The 20,308-nt window shown below is 35.7% G+C and overlaps 1 protein-coding gene across 4 annotated transcripts in view; it reads left to right on the top strand.

Annotated features, from left to right (window-relative positions):
* The window catches only part of VPS13A (vacuolar protein sorting 13 homolog A), a 160,455-nt gene that overhangs the window by 9,216 nt on the left and 130,931 nt on the right, over positions 1-20,308 (top strand). For all 4 annotated transcript variants that reach the window (XR_015793885.1, XM_088130428.1, XM_088130429.1 and 1 more), the window contains exons 3-9: positions 3,845-3,887; positions 6,045-6,140; positions 7,920-8,021; positions 13,027-13,133; positions 14,137-14,196; positions 14,691-14,750; positions 18,761-18,841. Coding sequence is in view for 3 of the 4 variants with exons in the window: in XM_088130428.1 (XP_087986554.1) it covers positions 3,845-3,887; positions 6,045-6,140; positions 7,920-8,021; positions 13,027-13,133; positions 14,137-14,196; positions 14,691-14,750; positions 18,761-18,841 (549 nt within the window). In the remaining variant the exon portion in view is untranslated. The remainder of the gene's footprint in view (positions 1-3,844; positions 3,888-6,044; positions 6,141-7,919; positions 8,022-13,026; positions 13,134-14,136; positions 14,197-14,690; positions 14,751-18,760; positions 18,842-20,308) is intronic.

Genomic DNA, 20,308 nt, shown 5'->3' with positions numbered 1-20,308 from the left:
GACCTGTTTTTATATAAGGAGAGGGATTTTCAAAGAGTGTTATAATGATTATTAAAAATATTTGTTTCAGAATTTTTGCTAGAAAATTTTGGCAAGCAGCTGAATGCCTAAAGCTGCATGCAAAATTCCTGTTGTCTGCATATAGGAGCATAGACAGTTTTCTGGGTCTTGTTATTCCTAATAAAGATAAAAAAAGGAAAATTAAAAAGGTAAAGAAATTAAAGGGCAGCGTTGCCTTATACCACATTTGGTACAGTATGTAAGTTAAGTAACTCAACATTCATAGTGAATTCTTATTTGTTATAGCTAAACAGCTTTTTAATTAAGTCTCTTAATAATATTCTTGAAAACTGTAATTTTTTACATATACGTACTATTCCCTTTTGCGTTAAGCAGCTTTATGCAGAGCACATAAAAAGAAGAAATAAGCCAGAAAAATAAAGGCATGAAGTAGAAAAAGGAAAAAAAGCATAGATAAAACTATTTTATAACATCATCACTCACCTCTCCATATCTTCCTGTGCTTTCAAACCATCCTTGCTTTTATTACAACCATCTACCATTTTATATGTTGCCTTTTGTTCCTTAAAAGTCTCATCCCTCTCTTCTTGATCTCATCAACTGCGTCCAACCACAATGTTCTTGGTCTTCGTGTTCCTCTCTTTCGTTCTTCTTATATTTGTTTTGCATTATGTAAAAGTATTTTCTTTCACATTTTTCATCCTGATTAATCAAAATAAACATGGATTATATGTTTATTTCTTAAAAAAGTAATATATTTTCCCAGTCAAATAATTGCTGTAAGTCGAAGATCCTGAAATATTACTGGGCTGATGCAGTAATGTCATAAAGCAATTAGCTAACATTTCTATAGGTGATAGGAGAGACTGATCATTAGTTATAGGAGGTGTTTGGTTGTAATTATTAGTTAAAGGTGGTGTTACAAGGGCTCCCAGGTTCGGCTTATGGTCACTCACACACACACAGCCTTTTGAGGCAGTGGATCTTGTAAGCCCTCCTTGCTTTCTACCTGGGTTTTCCAGATAGGTGCAGCTAGAGCAGACAGACACACAGCCCTAGGCAGCAGGAGGGAAGTAATTAGGGATATGCACACATCACTTTCAACTGAACACTGAGGCACAGCAGGTTCTTTGGAATACACGGAGACCCGGTGATTTTAAAGTAACAGCAAAACTTTACTGGTTACAATATACATTTGCTCTTCCATACATGCGCACACATACTGATCCACACTTACCCACCTCTTTCTCAACTGGGCTGCCAGGCACTAGCTAGAGGGATGGGAGCCTCCAAAGGAACTCAAAGATGACTCAAGGAGTGGGCGGGCTTTAGGACCCCTTTTACCCCCAAAAGTTCTTGCTTTATCTGGCAGCTGCTCTTGCCTTGTTAATTTACAAGTCTGATAGCTGTTGATGGGATTGGGGAGAAGTTTCCATGAGCTTAGGCCCAACTTCCTTTGTCTGGTTCAGGTGACATTTTTTTCTTTGTTTCCTTAACAACTTGTTTCCTTCTTATCTATTTCCCTGAAGGGCTTTTTTAGACAAGATTCCTGCTTTTGTCCTCTGCTTACATGCCTTCATCTTTTAGTTATGGCAGCTTCAGCCTAGTCTCACAGTGCTACAGCAAGTTACTGAATCTAAGGGGATCATTATTTTTTCACATAGGTACATGAAGCAAGCATGAAATTTTCATGTTAATTTTTTTTTACCCAGGATATATAAAGGATATCCTTTATATATCACTGAGACCCACATGAAAATCAAAAAAAGCAAAATGGGGCAAATAGTTTTTTTACAGAACTGTATGCAAGCTGTGGATAATTTTGATTATAATAGTAAAACCTAATACAAGCTAAACTAAAAAAGAGAGTAGAGTAGAGTAGAATAGAAAGAAGTGTAAAGAAAAAGAAACAAGACAAGGAAGAGAAAAGTAAGAATATAATAAAGAGAAAAGAAATATGTAAAGAAGTTACTTCCAATCTTCACAAGTATAAACAAATTTAGTGATTTGTCACCCTCTCTAAAATTTTGAACAGTTATCTCTTCATCCCATATCTGGTCCTTTATCTATAGGCAAATCCATAAAACTTTGTCCTGGTGTCAGCAGAAAGTCCATAAAGGGTTGTCAGAAGTAATAGCCTATCTTGTTTTAACCTTGATCAAATAAACCAATTTTGTATTCCTTCCTTCTACTTCTAACAGTCTTAATGTTTAAGACTGCTTAATATTAGTTCATTCAAATATTGTCATAGGATTTGATTTCTCTTCATTTCTTATTTATCCCATTGCACAGAGTTCTTCAGGTCCTTAACAAGCCTCTTTTGTAAATCCAATAAGAAAAAAATTATCTAGGTCATTTTCTTGGTTTATCATTTGTACTTTCCTTTTGATTTTTTAAAATATCAGCCAGTTTCTTTTGTATATCCAGTGAGATATCCCTTTCCAAGTTATTCTTTTGGCTTGTCATTTGTAAACCCATTTTTGGTACCATCTCTATTTTGCTAGATGAAATTTGTTCCACATCTGTCATTTCTTGAATAACATCTTTTGAACATAGTCTATCCATAGAGGTAGACATCATGACTAACACCGTTGAAATTGTGACTACTAATTTCTGGCTCCATGTTTTGCATCGTTTTATAGGTCCCAGGTAATTAACACAAAAGGTAGGCTTGTGTTTTTTTTCCCCTCTGCCTAGAATCTTTAGTCCCCTCTAGTGTTCAGTTTTTAAAATCATAACATTACTTATCTTCGTTATGCCTTACAAAAACCACAACAGATCCATTTCCCATAAGAAGCTGTTCATTCTTTATAATTAATTCCAAAATCTTATTGAAAAGTTTCTATACTCCAAATTTATCTGGACCCTTAGTCTGTTTATAATTTTCTAAGATCAAAATCTTATTTAGCTTTTTACTGTTTCTTTCAGATTCTTTAAATTTTTAAGCTTATGATTAAGATTTTCTTTCATTCAGGATTGAAGGCAGACTTTCAAACTTGTTGTTCTGAAGACCTCTAATAGCTTAAAAGTAGTTAATAAGCAATTTCTGGAAGTGATTAGAAAGTGAGGTATAGTGAACTTAGTGTCCTTTAAAAAGTGCTGACCGTGGTTGCAAGATGGCTATTCCCATCATCTCCGAGCACACCTGCAGGAGACCGCTGTCCTGTGGTATCCTCGCAAGGAGCAGCCATCTTGAGCACATGTGGGCAATCTCCCCTCCTCTCCTTGTCTGGAGAGGTTCCAGAGAGTCTACTCAGCAGTTCTTTGTTCTTCGCCACGGTCGTTGGCTCTGCTTTCATGGAGACGTCTTCAGTCCTCCCCTGGAAGCCACAAGATATGACTACCTCTGAATGGTTTTCACTATCTTAATACTTATGCTAAATAGTTGTAGGGCAGAGACTATAGATATAATCCTGCTTAATCTGTGTGTATGCATTCTGTTTGGTAGAACATCTGTAGAGTCCAGTGCTGTGGCCTGTTAGAATGCTTCTAGTAAGAGGGCTTTTCATACTACCAAAGTACATACAAAGCCAAAGTAATTGTGGATTACATGTGAAGAGCAGTGTCTTCTGGACCTTTCATAAAAATCTGAAAAAGGCAGAGTAATTCGTGCAGTAAAAGCCTAATCCTAAAGTGCCCTTAGGATCATAATCCTTCATAACTACATGGGATTTGTCGTGTTCATATGATATTTATATATAGTATTTATATACTGTCTTGGCAGTTAATAAGTGAAGTTTTTGTGCACATTCTGGGCTCTTATAGTGTTACAGTAAAAACATTTTCGTCATTAAAGTGTAATCTAAAACATTTATCTTTACAGTATCAATTTGATGTCCCCTTTAAAGTTAAAGCAGGTCATATTGGTAAGTAGAATTCTTAAGCTTTTTACAATAACTAATGAAATGTGTATTTTTAAAAATATAGTTTTTATTTCTTATAATTGCATTAGTTCAACATGCAGCTATTATCTAACAATAAAAAGATAAGGCTTCTTGAGAACTTTTGATATTTACATGCAAATTTATACAGATTAAATTAAAGCCTATATGCTTAATCATTTATCAGTTTACATTCAATGGGGATTATACTGTAATAGTTCCTTAATTAAGATATTCAGTGAATAGTTGTTTTTATTAAATAAAAATATCTTGTCTACTATGGTTCACAATTTTGGTTTATAATTGGCAGTTTATTAATGGCATCTAATACATATGAATACATTCTTGTATTCTTGGTTGATTTAAACTGTCTTTCTTATATATCTGATAAATACCTTGTTATTGAATTGAGATCCAAATATTGAGGTTGTATTCTATACATTTTGTATTTTTTCCTTCTTCCAATAAAATAGTAGTCATATAGGAGCTGGTTATTACCTGTAAAGCCCTACATGGCATTGGGCTTGGTTACTTGAGGGACACCTGTTTCTAGTAGTATCTGCCCAGCCAATTGGATCTGGCAGGGTTAGTACATTCTGGATTCCTTCAATTAAACAATGCCATCTATTGGGTCCCTGGAAGCATGCCTTCTCTGTCAGAATGCCTGCCCTCTGGAATGAGGTTTCCCTTGAGATCTGATTGGCCCCCACTCTGCTGGTGTTTCAGATGGCTTTGGAAACCTGTCTCTTTGCCCAAGCATTTGGCAAGTGTGATTGAAGCCCCCATTTTAGGTTGTGAGGGTTTGCTTTTTGCTCCTAAGCAGTTTGCTGTCTTTTATTCCTTTGTTCTTGTTTATTGCTGTATTGTTTATTCCTTTTATTGTTGTTACACGTGAACCCCCAGAGTCATTGAGAGTCAGACGGTATACAAACTTAATAATAATATATGAAAAAACTTTATTGGTCTTGTTTTATTTTCTAAATCAATAATTAATTGCAAGCATGAGTAAAATAGTGCAAAAGTGTGGTATTGTTCCTTTTTCATTTTGGAAAAAAATGAAGTTCAGATTTATGTTCAGATTCTATGGATTTAGGTTTGAAATGGAAATATTTTGATGGTAGTGGGAGAATGGTAAACCACCACAAACACATTGTAGCTTGGAAGTTCAGCTGGGCTGTTCTGGAGACACCGTGGTCCAGCTGAATCAGAAGGTGGAAAGTATTGGATATTTTATATTTCAGCTGAGACAAATTAGCTGAGGGGGGCCCTGTGGGAAAAGCAAGGCAAGGCTGACATACTTTACTCCCATCTTCCCATTGCTTATTTTCCCTTCCTTTACTTGCAGGCACCTATCACTGCACAAACCCAACCAGCAGACCTGTCTGCTCCTCCTAATAATCTTCCTGCATTTTCCTTTCCCTTACCTCTCTTTAGCTGCTATCCTGCTCTGCTCTATCATATGACAGTCCCTTTTTCTTCACTTTCAATATCTTGGAAAAACTACTGCATTGAACGCCCATGTTCTAGGTCCATGTCCAGACTAGACTAAATATACAACCACTCATAAGTATGCATTTTGTGCATGAGGTGATGAATGCATAGAATGTTTTGCCCATCCCTAAAGTGAGTGTTCCTTTCAGATAAGATTTGCACCAGTTTTTTTCAACATGATATGCTTAGCTGTTTTAAATTATGAGGAATATAACTTGAAGAAAAAAAAGATGAGGAGTGGCTACCTAGTTTGACCCAGATTTGTAGAATTGTCAGTATAATTTACAGCTAAACTTTATGTAATATTAAACATGATACTTGAGTTTGCATTTCAAAGTGGAAATTGGGAAGGACCCATCTATAACTTTTTGGGAAGAGGCTTTCACTGGTAACAGTACCAAAACAATGGTTTAATTGCCTGTATACTTCTGTGTTTATTATATGAAGCCTTACACGGCATATTTTTATTATTTGTATTTTGGTCTTGATTGTGCTAAAATCTCAGTAGGACACTAATATATTTTTCTTAATATATCTTTTGGAAATGTATTGAAATAGAAAACAAGTTAATAGTATTAAATATTTAAAAAACAGTTATGATTAAAAATATTGTTTATTTTTTAAAAAATCGGTGTTTCTTTGTGATTCTAGGTCAGCTGAATTTGCAAATACCATGGAAAAATCTTTATACCCAGCCAGTTGAAGCTGTTTTAGATGAAGTTTATCTGCTTATAGTGCCTACGGCCAGTAAGTTGATTAAAAAATGGAACTGAACTTTAATAAATATGTAAAATAATGTTTAGCTAGTATAATTTTTGTCCCTGTATTTTAAATCATGCAATGGTTTGCTAACTATAAATAGTCTGTATTATATATTAAAATTTCTGTCATAATTAATATCCCTGAGTCAAAGAAAACTATTTTCAACCTCCTTTTCAAGTTAAATGTATTTTTTGTAAAAAGCCAAATTAGTTGGTTACTGGTGTTCTCTTGTCCAAAGTCTGAGGTTATTTGTGGTTGGCAAGTAAGAAGCAGTTAGTATTGTTGTTACTTGTTGACTTATTTGTATAAGTGTTGAGAGAAGTATTACCTTGCACTTGTCTAGTTGGACAGTACCTGGGTGAACAAACATGTTGAATCATTCGAATCTGTTCATACTTCCCCTAGAAGAAAATAGGTCCCAAGCTGTTTAGAGCTGGATAGACTATTATCAGCACCTTAAATTGGGTCTAGTAGCTCACAGGCCACCACTACAACACTAAGGATTGAGCTCCCATGATTTTATTTAGCTACCTTACTCAAGAATTTAACAACTATGTTCTGCATCATCTGTAGCTTCTGGATCTTCTTCAATGACAGTCTTTCATAGAGTGCATTGAAGCCCCACTATAAGATTATTAGTCACTATAGTTCACTGGAACTAGGCTACAATCAGGAAAAGATTACATGTGTCACATCAGCTGAAGTTGAGCATAGCTTCTCCTTGCCGCTAAAGCCCCCTATGCCCCTAGCAACATCTTTGAATGAAAAAAAACACCTCCCAAATGATATACTTGTTCTTTCAGAAAGGGTGTGTTCTCATTCAGAATAGGTCATCAAGTTTAGAATACTTTTTGAGAATGCCAGGAATTTTTTCAAGAGCATTATCCTAAATTCTTGGCCAAAGTTTTCTAGTTAATTTATGCCACCAAAAAAAAAAAAAGAGAGAGAGAGAGAACAGGTTTCTTTGTAAATCAATAATTAGTAAAAGAACTGGAAGAAGAAGGTATAAATAATTACACAATGAAGGCATGATCCAGTTTACAGATCAATGAACAAATGACAAAATAGTTCATCCTAAATTCAACCTTTCAGGTTTTGTGTGCTTTTTAAAGATAATTTGTCATGTACCTCTTATCATTTGATGGTATATCTTGCAGTCTTCACAACACCATAAAATTTCTGCTTGCCTCTAATAGCTCTTGTGGACATTCTGCAGATATTGTATGACTCTTGGCTATTCAGCCCTATGTGCCCATATGCACACACACACTGTTAGCCCTTCGAAATACTCCAGACAAGAAGCACAACTATGAGCACTAACTCTATTGTAAGGTTACATTAACAGAATTTTGTAAGACTGAAAGTATTTCTCCCCTCCTCTCATTTTACTCTCCGGAAAACTAGGGAGGGTCCCTTCTGAAACACTTCCTACAGACCCTCTTCTGTGAACTGAGAAATCTTTTACATGCCAGTTGTAGAGTCTGCAGCTGTTCCTCCTGTCTCCCAAAGTCATTCTCACATACCATTATGCACACACCCATCATACAACGGAAAAACCATTTTAGCGCATTGTTTTATTCTTGAAAGAGGAATAGGATGACTTGTTGCTTATCGCTAGAATGCATACAAAGAATAGATACAAAATATTTCTCAATCAGAGAATAAGTACAGTCAAATGTTGAACTTCTGTAAGTGATTTGAAATTCTTTGTTTATTTAATCCCAGTTTTGTTTAATTATTTATTAAAGTAATCCATTCTATCAGGTATTAAATATGATGCTGAAAAAGAAGAAAAGCAACAGCTGGAAGCAAAGCAAAAGGAACTACAAAGAATTGAAGACGCAAAACAAAAGATTGCTGACAAAGGTAAGGAAAGAGGCAATAGCCATTTCATTCATTCATTCATTCATTCATTCATTCATTCATTCATTCATTCATTCATTCATTCAGCTTTAATTCTAACTGACTTTGGTGGCTCACAAACTAAAGAACATCAAAAATAAATAAATAAGAATGCAATAAAATTAATCCAAAAAGAATGACGAAGTAATTATAAGACGTGTGTTTGTGTGTGCGTCCATTTGCCATACCCCATGATCTGGGAAAACAGCCAGTTTTTCACAGCCTTCTGGAATGCCATCAGGGTAGGAGCCATCCATATCTCAGGGGCACTTCATTCCAGAGGGCAGGCACCACTACAGAGAAGGCACAATTTCTGAGTCCTGTAAGACGACATTTTTTAATCGAGGGGACTTGGAGCATGCCCACTGTGTCAGATAGTGCTGGCTGGGCAGAAACTATGGAGATAGGCGGTTGCTCAAATAACTGGGCCCTATGCCATGTAGGGCTTTATAGGTGATAACCATCACCTTGAATCACACCTGTAAGCACACTGGCTATCAGTGCAGCTCATGCAGCAGAGGTGTCACAAGGGAATGCCGAGCAAGCCCATCATTGCTTGTGCCACTGCATTTGGGATTAGTTGAAGCTTCCAAGTGGTCTTCAAGGGCAGTCCTATGTAGAGTGTATTGCAGTAGTTGAGTGTGAGGTGAGAAAGGTGTGAGTGACTGGAGGGCTCCCCAATCCAGGAGAGGGTGCACCTGGTACACCAGATTGGGCTATGCAAAGGCCTTCCTAGCCACTGCTGCCACCTGCTCTTCTGAGCAGGAGCTGTGAATCCAAGAGAACCCACTGGTTACACACTGTTCCTGAATAGAGAAGAGTAAAGCTGGAAAATCCCCAGACCTAAGGACTCCCAACAGCCACAGCCACTTGGTCTTGGTAAGAGTGAAACAGAATAAACACTGGGTCAGGGTTTCAACAACCTCACTTGGCCAGTCTGGGATCGAAACATATACTTAGGGATCATTACCCCACAAAGGAAGATTTGTGGAAATAGAAGTAGACGAGCCTCTTAAAAACAGTAAACTTATAGTGCATTCCTAAATTTATCTACTCAAGTATATTCCTTAAAACCAAGGATTCCCTAAGCAAATATCTAAGAAGGGTTGGATATTGTTGGTACATAGAAGGTTATCACTTCAGAATTCCAGAGCTGATAGCTGTGGAAAAACAAATTCTAGAAGAAGACAATCACTTCCATGAAGCTGCCAAGAACATTATGTGGCTGGACTAAGAATCAAGCATAACTCAAGGGGATTTTTACCTTTACCTTACTACGTAGCATGTTTAGATTGGAGATTCAGATAAGCATATAAAACACAAAAGGAACTAGGGTAAGGAAAAAACAATATAATAAATTTAGAACAAATAACAAAGAATCTGGACTAACATGTCTATTTTTGCTAGATATATTGTTATGGTAGTTCAACAGATAAATGAATGATTTACTTTGAGATGTTTCTAGGGATTAAATTATCTTTATTAGATTATAGATAATTAATTTAACAAAGCTAATTAGTAGACCTGAACAACTTTAAATAATAGTTTGTTATTTTAATGTTACTTTTATTTTTAAATATTCTAAAATGTCCTCTTAGTATAATTTCTAGAGCAATTTTCAAAAGCAAACTAAAATTCTATTAGGAACTAAAACACAATTATATTTAAAAATAATACATTAACCCATCACTGCTTACACCACAAAAGCCTTAAAAATGTAATGCTTTTGCTTGACAAAATAAAGTTTGTGCCTGATGCAGAAAAAAATTGGGAAGGAAATTCTGTAAACAAAAGTCAGTTTCTGATAAAACTCTTTGGTCACTTCCCTCTCAATTCTCAAATGAGTGTAGTGACAGTACGGGAGAAGATCCTCTGCACATGAATTCTGTACATGAACAGGCTAAAATGAAAACAGGAGCTTCTCTAGGAAACTAGTTTCTAAGCTGTGTAAGGATTTAAAAGTACATACAAGTAAATACTAGTCTTGGAATTGTGCTGGAAAATAAACCAGAATCTTTCAGTATTAATATATGTCTCCTCTGACCAATCTGCATTTTAGAAGTTTCTGAATAGTTATCAAAGGCAGCATCTCCTACAGTGTATTATAGCAATCAGTACTGCGTATAGTAAAAACGTTTAATTGCTTTTAGGCTGTCAGTGTCCATGAGAAACTGTACGTGGTGTATCAGTCTAAACTAGGGTTTCCCAAACTGTGAGGCGTACCTCCCTTGGGGAGGTGCAGATGGAGTCCAGGGGAAATGTGAAGAACCTTTTAGTTACATTGTTAGAATAAATCCACCTTCCCCAAAGTTTCATTGTATTGTTTTAGTTGTTCATTTTGTTGTTTGAATTTTTAGGAGAAGCATGTACATTAAGATTACACTAAAGGGAGATGTGATGGCAAAAAGTTTAGAAACCCCTGGTCTAAACTGTTACAGGGTCTTCTGTGTCACTATGGCTACTGAATCCTCCAGTGATAAAACTAGATCAAGAACTCCGAATTAGATTATTTTAGGTTAGGAGGGAGAAACCGTTTTTTCTCTGTTGGTAATACAATAACATGGACATCTGAGTGTATGTGTGTATGTTCCCCTTCAATCACATGTGTGCACATGCACAAACCACATACAAACACATGCATGCTGTGGGATCAAGAATAATGTCCTTGTACTACCTTTTGGTTCCTTAGGGAAATGTTTTGAGTGAAACCAACCAGGCTGGAAATGCAAACTCAGAATAGCCATTTTGAGTGTCCTGAGTTTCAGATAAACTGGGACATCTCATTCCAAGTTGTTTCTAGGATTTTGAATTCCATGATTGGCATGTAGTTGTATTTTTATTCTTCTAAGACAGTGGTTCTCAAACATTTTGGTCTCAGGACCTCTTTACATTCTTAAAAATGACAGAAGACCCCAAAGAGCTTTGGTTTATGTGAATTATATGTACTGATATGCATTGTATTAAAAATTAAAACTGAGAAATGTTAAAATGTTTATTTGATTTCATGGACTCCCTGAAAGGGTCCTGGGGACTTCTAGGGGTCCCCAGACCACACTTTGAGAACCACTGTTCTAAGTCATAGCAGCGGACAGTCTCTTACTAATAGAGCAGCAGGTAAAGCCGGAGCTCATTTGAACATGAGGGCAGGAAGAGAGAGTTTAATGTAGATTCTTACCACCAGAAATGTTTACTATTATTTTTAAATTCTCTGCTATGAGGAAATTACAATCCAGGAATACTAATATAATGTGGTTGTCCCTGGGCTTTATTTTTTAGCAAGTTTTCAAATGCCAAAATGCACACTGTGCATATGCAGTATATATATATGTTTTTGAGCATTTGGTTTGCTAAATACAATAACTGTCTGTTTGTTGAGCTTCTCAGGCAGTTTGCCAGATGCAAAAATATGCACTGGACATAGACGTTAGGAAGAAGCCTCAAGCTAACAAGGAAATTGAATATTTGCTGCTGTTCATTGGTGGTATTGATATGAATCCACTTGATACTGCTTTTTTGCTGTAGTCAGTACTGTAGGTGTTAAGGAGGCTGCAAAAAGCATGCTTAACTATTGATTTCAATTTTTGCTGTAAGTATTTTAAAATGTTTACAAAGTGTTTAACTCATGCTTTTATTCAGTTTCACTCTAAATTGACTAGTTGGTTACACACAGTATTGACTACCATTCCCTCTATTTTCTGGGATTAAGAACAAATGGGCTTCTTTCAAGCTCCCAGTGTTCTCTATGGCAGAATTACTCAAATTAGAATTTTGTTCGGTCAGAATACAATCCATTTAAAATTTTTAACAGAATATTCTAGTTGAGGCTGCTTTCTTCTGAAATGCAGAATACATTGTATTTTCTTTTATTTCATACTGATTTTGCCTCTAGTGCCAAACCCAGAAAGATCCAACAGTATCAAAAGTGGTTGAATCTTGACTTTTTTCCAAGATAGGTTGTCAAGTGAACAAAGCAATTGTGTATTCAAGTCTGTTTTACACTCTATTTAAAATAGATCAAAGTACTTTCCCAAGAATTGTGCAACCACCACTTATATTTGTGGTTATTTATTACTTACCTATGATTTATATGTTTAGCATTTGCTTAAATGTAAGTATTTTACCATAGGATACATGCTGTTGCTTAAATTAAGTGTTAAGGTTTGGCTGCCCTTTTGATAAGTCACTTAAAAGGTATGATTCAGTATGGATTCAGTAGAACATTTTCCCACTTAATGAATTATTAAGTGCCTGTAGAATAATAAATAATCATAGCATGAAGCCTGCCAATTTAGTTAGTATATTCCTAGTTTTGCATTGACGGTTTGTTACGATTTTCTAATGCTGCGAAGCTGAATCAATGCAGACTGAGGTTCTGAATACTGTTGACCACTCACATCTGCAGCAGAGATGGTCTCCTCCAGTTTGGTTCCAACTGTAGTCCTGTAATTGCTTGCATCAGCAGCAAACATTATCCCTATTAGGTGTCAGTAACAAATGTCATATAGAGGATCTCAACTCACTTCATTCAGCTGAAGCACCACTGTTTATTGTAAGGATTCCAGTGATACCTTTGTCTTGAGCTTCCATTTCTTTGTACCCTCCCCACCCTATTTAGAGTTTGACTGGCCCACTTCCATCACACTTGGGTCACAGTTAGTATGGCTGCTTGTGTCATCTCAGACAGTTACCATTTTGAGTTCCTAAGTATCCTGTCTTTGCTTTTGGCCTTTGCTTCTCTCACTCTTCCATGTTTAGCAAGACATACATCTGTTGTTGAAAAAAGAGGTGATTGCATCTACCCTTTATAGGAATTCATATTTGACTTCTACCTACACTGTTTCTGGTGCATTTGTGTGTCTATGTGTATATATAAATAATATATGGAATTACCTGTTATGTATTCCTGTATGTTATTTCTGTGCTGTGTAGTCTCTATTGCTTAATAATATTAAATATTCACTTGATTTAGATAAACCACAAGAAAAGCAAGATACTTTCATAGAAAAGCTAATTACTCAAGTTATAAGAAACCTTCAGTTGAAAATTTCTAACATCCATATACGATATGAGGATGATGTAAGTATATGTGTATAGAATCTTCAGATAAATCGTATAAATTTAAATAAATATTTAAGATGGTTGTATAGATGGATAATCTTAGTTCAGTTCACTCATAAGGAAAGTGATTGAGTGGTTGAAACTGTGAGGTCTTTGTGTGTTTGCCTGTTGCATTATTATAATTTGGAAGGCTTCAACAGATGGTGCGATTGACAAACTTGCATGTTATATTATTTCTTTAGGCACTGACTTAATGCTGTGGAGCCTTTTGAACAGATAACATTGGAACCCTCACTTCTTTCTCTTGTTTTAGTGGATTAAAGAACTAATGACTATATGTAAAAATAAGGCAAATTCCTGCCCTGAGATTTAAAACTAAAAGCAGCCTTTCACAGCCTGATGCCCATAGTGATTGTAGAAATATAGTTCAGATTTAGATTTGTTCTGTATGCTGCAGAACACTAATCTAGAATACATACACATAAAGGAGTATGTATAGAGTAAAACACTAAGGACACTATGTTGGGAATATTACAATGAACCATATATCTAATTTTGGTTAATGCTAAATTGATCCTACCTTGTTTGGATGCTGATAATTCAATGACCTGATAGCACATTGTCTTCTGACAAGGGCTAAAATGTTTCCGTCCTGAGCTTTGCTGCTACATATTGCAGCATTCTTTCCATTCATGAAGAATCAATGTATCTGTAGTTCTCTTCTGAATTAGATAATGAGGATTACTGATTTTGGCTTTTAGAATTTTTAAAACTAATTTCCTAAGTATGTCCAAAATAAAGGAACAAAAGTAAGAAGATATGAGGTTCAGCTAATCTGAAGCAAAAGTTAGTCATAGCAATTTGTGTCATCCTGTTTTATAAAATTCGTAAATGTACAGAAATTGTCAAGAAATGTCTCTTTTCTTTTATTATAAGGCAGATATGCTGCCGCAGATTTTAAAATTACATCCTGCAAGTTGTAGGACTGTTTATATTGAAAAATATTTGTTTTGTTTTGCAGATCACAAATAAAGATATTCCACTGTCATTTGGTATCTCACTTGAAAATCTTAGTTTACAGGTATTATCACTACTCCCGTTTTTAATTAAAAATATGTTCAGTGCTCACCTAAATAAACTCTTGTTCCTATTTTTGAATGTCTAATATGTTGGTAGCTCACCTAATCTTAATAATTCAGGCATAAATGACAATTTTGAAAATGGAAACAGATATAAGTTTAATTAAAACAAAACTGGTTTTATGATTAAAATTGAATAAATTTTGAATATTGAATAAAATTGCACTATTTATAAAGAAGTATAGATCTGAAATTTAGGTGGTCTCCATAGAAAGATGATTCTTATACTTGGGAACTGACTGAGTTTCTTTCTATTCAGACTTTATTTCTAAATATGGTATGTATATTTTTTTTAATGACTGGGAGCCTTCCAGACTACACTAATCCAGTCAGGTGTCCCTGATGACAAATGGGAAAAATCTTTCTTAATGTTGTTTTATTTCATGAGATAAATCAGTAATGCTAATTTCAGAATAACTTTCAATTTCTATTCCAGACTTCAGATCAAAATTGGAATCCATGTATACAAGATGCAACCACTAAATTGTTCTATAAGGTAAAGTCCTAGGTGGAAATCCAGTTGGGTAGAATGTGCTATGAGACTCCTTCTGAATTTGTATTATTAATGGAAAACAAAGGGGGGCTTCATTCTTTTGCTGTTTGCTTTACATATTAATTGATTTTGAGCAGAGCTAAATCACAACTACACTGAATTGTTATATGGCAAGTTTTAAAGTTTTTTGATGTGCGTATTGTAATTTTGTCACAGTGAAGGGACTAAAAATTTGTTTGCTTGTTAGATTTATATCCTGCTTTTCATTCAGGAACTCAAGGTCGTAAAGTTGATCAATAAGTTGAAGTTATTACATGGCTTACACGGCTTAGTAAGGGGTGATAACCAGTTATTGATTCACAGACCATTAGTGCATGAAAATATAGTGAGTTCTTTACTAAGATTTTCACAAAACCTTATAGGAATGGCACATAAAGAATAGCAACCCCATTTTCTAACTGACCCAAAGATTGTTCATGTTTCAGCTGGTTTTGAATTGAAGAGGTAAAATAGGTTCATAAGTAGAGGACTGTCTGTTGTCACTTCTTTAGATACTGATATGCATCTAAAGAATTGACTAAGACAATCGTCTAGTTACAAACTTTCGCCAGTACGAACGAACTTGTCCACAACTCCAACCTAGAAGGTCCCGGAAGGCAGGAAAAGGCGGCAAGGTGTTAGTTTATGCCACACCACATACGTACTCTTGGCAGCACCATTGCACATTAGGGACTGAGGATATGCCCTTTTGGATGCTGCCCCATCCTGTCTGTTTGCTGATCTCATAGTGTTTAATTTGCGGTGTTCTTCCTTTGTATAGTGACTACATGTTTTTTTACTTGGTTGGATTTAGAAACAAAATGGACTTAAAAGTGTAACCTGTTTGTAAGTAGAGGACTGTCTGTATATGTTTTTACAACTTTTTTCAACTGCCACACAAGCAAGAAGAACTTTCTTCAGTCTCATAAATAGTGGCTGAGGGAAGGCAAAGATGGAAGGAAGGGAAGGCAGTGGGAAGGCCAAGGGAGGGTGTGCTAAGAGCCTTTTCCTTATTGTCAAAACTATCACAGTGAAGAACAGGCACACAGGCCAGTATATCAACAGTGGTAGCAGCTGAGGGCAGTAGAAAGAGAAGGCTCTGGGAAGACAGTGGGGCAGCATGGGCCAACTTTGCCATATTCATACTGTAAAGTTAGTCTGGGGTCTCTCTGGGGTTTCTTTTATTTAAACTGAGGTTGACCAGAAATAGTTCAGCAGACATTCCAGAAGGCGACAGTTCATTCTGTACTTGAGACAAAATGTTTTTTTCATTATGTCAGCTCCCTTGCCTCCTTGGTGTTTGTATGCTGTTCCAATCCAAAGGAATTTTGAATGGCTTGCATTCTCTTCTTCCAATAAGATTAAAATAGTAAAACAACATATTGTTAATCACTTTACTTTTTGTTCTACTATACCTGTGTTAATTATGAGGACTTTATAATGAAAGTGTATTAGATCATCTTTGTTTTCATTCATGGTAGTGAACTGATTTTATATTTGCAGAAGCTGTACGTTATGCTCATCCATTAGGTTTTATGTTAAATTTTCATAAAATTTATGATAATTGATCACCGAGATAAACCATTTTATTTGCCACAGTTTTTGATATGTTGTTATACTGGCAAAAACAATATAGCAATATGTTTTGCCTTCCAACACATATGTACTGTTGAATGCTGTACCTCCATATTTCCCTGAGTTATCCCAATGTGCGTTGGATGTATGCTGGGTAGTTCATCCACCCATACATTGAGTTATCTTGCTAGTTGTCCAGCAGTACTGTTCCTAATGAGCTGCCTAGATGTTTTAAGATAGAAACATATACAAGTGCAAAGATTACATTCTTAAATGTTTGTGCCTACTAATAACTCATTCCTTGTATCACCTGTTATAGTGGTTAATGTCTATAATGATTTAATTATTGTCCCAAAATGACCATAGGGGAAATTTTTCAACATCATGATCAATTAAAATAATAAGTGAATATGTGTGAATATGTGCTTTGGGGTTAGGATTGAGCAAGAAATAAATATACCACTTACTTTCAGAAATTGTATTTTAATCTTATTTCAGGAGTTCTCAGACTTTGCTGTGCTGCCTATGTAATCCATTGGGACTTACATAGGCAAAGCAAAGAGCAAATTATGACCACATTCTACTCTGCCTGTGCAAGGCTGGTCAGTTTTTTAAAAAAACAGTGACACCCCCTGAGATCCCAAATCATAGTTTGAGAACTTCTCCTTTAAGAGGTACAGTTAGTTTAGGTGGCATTTGAAAAATGGGGTAACTTCCTTCAAGTATATACAGACAGTATTAATTTGGTTGCTGTGTTAAATGAGTATGATATTGAAACTTAAAGGTTTTCATTTTCAAGTTTATGAGATTTTTCTTCTACTGTTGTGGTTCTTTGCACTAGGATGATTGATTGCAGGGAACAATTCTGCAAGAGCCAGGTAAACTGCCTGGTATGAAGCAAGGGTAAATTGGCATTGGTACTTGATCATGGGATGCTGTGTACAGTATCCCAAGGAAAATTGCATATCTTCTGAAATGTAATTATTTTTCTTCCACAGTTCATTTAAAGCACTTGTTGCCTGCCCTCCCATGTTAAAGCACATATACTTTAAGTGTTATTTTGATATTATCTTGCTGGGGTGTTGGAAATTTTGCTCCCCTTTTAGATAAAATAAAATGGTTTATTTATCAGATAATAGTTTTATTCAAATTTCATTTGTAATTCAGAATAGAATATTCTTTTCCTGCAGTTGTATTGCTAAGACATACTAATAGCCATTCTCCGACATGTCTTCAAACTTTTGCCAATATTACTCTTTTGTACAAATGGCCAGAGAATAATTCCATGAATCTGTGTGTATGTTTGTTGTTTTACTTTCCCCTTTGAGGAATACTGTTCCTTTTGTCTGATTATTCTTTGAATGCCATTGTGGAGGCGTTAGGCCAGTCTTAAAATAGGAAAGCAGAAGTGTTTCAATTTGCTCTGCCTCATTATCAAGCAGATATTGCAAGTGTGATATGCTTCATGAAATAGAAGCACACCTATGCATTTTTGCATCAATTCATAGCTAAAAAAAGTGATGGAAGAATGTCAGCTTCCTTTTCCTTTGCAAATAACAAATGGTCTGAGCTTGGTGTATAACCAGTTGAAGTCACAAGACTGTGTGTATCCATTTTATGCCTTTAACGTGGAGAGAAGGGGGAACTGTGCCAGCTTACTCTTCCTTTGCTTCCAGTGTGAACCCACCAGTTCAGAGCTAAAATGTAAAAATAAGATTGTCTAAATTTAATCATGTGTTAAAGAACTGAGCTTGTTGCATATTAATACTATTTATACACACACACACACACACACACACACACACAGAACCTATATGGCCACCCTTCTTGTGTAATGATCCTAGGCAGCTAGCTCACAGCAATCAATAAAAACAGAGATAAAAACAAAACCGCCCTTCCTGCCAGGCATCAGACCTTTTATGGACTATTTCTTTTTTCTTTTTGAGATCTTTTAAATCACAATTCTGATTATTTTTAATTGTGTTACCACTGTTCTTGTTTTTGTTTGTTAATCTCACCATAATCTATAATAAAAATATATTTAAAAATAAATATGAGGGAGAGGCATCCTTTTTGTTGTGGTGGTCATAGTTCATAACTGAGAGCTAATATGTGTTAGATAATTTTTCACGCATTATCCTATTTCAATATATTAATAAAAGCTAAAAATGCAATATGATGAAGTATTGTGAGAAAAATATGCCTCATACTTAATCCTTCTGTAGCATCCTGAACTTTATTCTTTATTTAATTTCAGTTGCTCCATTTACATGTGTTTAATTTAATATCAATATTTAGCATTTGTAATAATTTTCATAAACATGCATACATATAAGATATTGGATCATGATAACCTTAAATATGGTATTCAGTAAATTCTACTTAATTGTTTTTTCCAGCTAGTTCGATTGGACAACTTCTTTGCATACTGGAATGTGAAGTCTGAAATGTTTTATCAGGGTGACTTTAAAGAATGTTTGGTGAGTAGACAAAGCTAATAAATTATATGAAGTATGGTTTGCCCAGAATAGATTACAGTTCATTTATATATTTTTTATGCGATTGTATAGTTTTTAGATTTTGTAGTTTAAAATATATTACTTGAATAGCATTAAGGCCACAGTCTTGTGCTAGTTAATTTGTCAGTAGGTACTACTGAGAGAGCCAGTTTGGTGTAGTGGGTAAGGCATTAGGCTAGAAAGTAGGAGACTGTGAATTCTAGTCCTGCCTTAAGTACGATGCCAGCTGGGTGACCTTGGGCCAGTCACTCTCTCTCAGCCTTGGGAAGGAGGCAATGGCAAACCAGTCCCAGACTAGTCCCGGCAGTCTTCTTGGCAAGGTTTTTTGGAAGTTGTTTGCAATTGCCTCCTTCCCAGGGCTGAGAGAGAGTGACTGGCCCAAGGTCACCCAGCTGGCATCGTACCTAACTAGTCCCGGCAGTCACAAACTGACTCAAAGACACCCAAAAAAAAAAAAAAAAGGTACTAATGAACTCAGTAAATCTATGTCTTATTTCTCTCTTCTCAGCTGATCCTGGGAATAGGTATTATGGTGAAGATTAATATAGATATTAAATCAAGAAAATAAATAATCAGAGTTTTGTGTGGGAAATATTTGTACAGCTGTCTAGCAACAAAGTACACATTTATTGATTAACAACTCAGTTTCATTGTAAAATGGTCCTAAAGTGATCCTAAAATAAATGGTCCTAAAATAAAACAATTAAATAATATAAAATAAAACCAGTTTAAAATTATAAAGCTAAATTGTGAGAATAAGCAAATGAAATAAAACAACCTTGGTCAAAATCAAAGTGTTTACCTTAGATTATAACTCTAGTTTAGTAAAGGGACTTCAAGTAATTTCTAAGGCTAGCCTGCTCCAAATTGTAAAATAATGTTTCTTAGAGATTCTAAATGAAAAATGCAAGAGCAAAAAGATGGAAAAAATTACATTTTAAACAGGGGAAAAAAATCTTTAAATGATTAAAACTTTGGAACTTAGATTTGGAATCCATATACAGGTAGTCTTCAGATTATGTCCATTTGTTCAGTGACCATTTAAAGTTATAACATGGCTGAAAAAATTGACTTAAAACTGGTCCTTGAAGTTCCCTCCAGCAGTTCCGTGGTCATGTGATCAAAAATTGGTCTGGCCTGTGTTTACACTCACTGCCCCCTCCACCACCACCCCTGCTGCCCACCCATGGCACCCACCCTCCATGCCTGTGGCACCCCCCCATGGGACCCACCTCCCTGCCTGCGCTCCCTAGCACCTGCCCATGGGATCTACCTCCCCCACACTTGTAGCTGTTACCCCCAGCTCTTGCCCACCAGCCTGCTTGCCTGGGACTCCCACATCTTCCTGCTTGGTCCTGGGGTTACAATGGCAACATTACAACATAGTACTTTATAACTGCGTAGCTTACTGACGGAAACTCTGCTCCC

The sequence above is a fragment of the Python bivittatus genome, unplaced genomic scaffold, assembly GCF_059951505.1.
Source record: "Python bivittatus isolate LINGU-HERP-01145 unplaced genomic scaffold, Pbiv_v1 ctg000850_np1212, whole genome shotgun sequence".
Taxonomy (NCBI): domain Eukaryota; kingdom Metazoa; phylum Chordata; class Lepidosauria; order Squamata; family Pythonidae; genus Python; species Python bivittatus.
The sequence above is the reverse complement of the archived record's forward strand: the minus strand, read 5'-3'. Positions and strand labels throughout refer to the sequence as shown.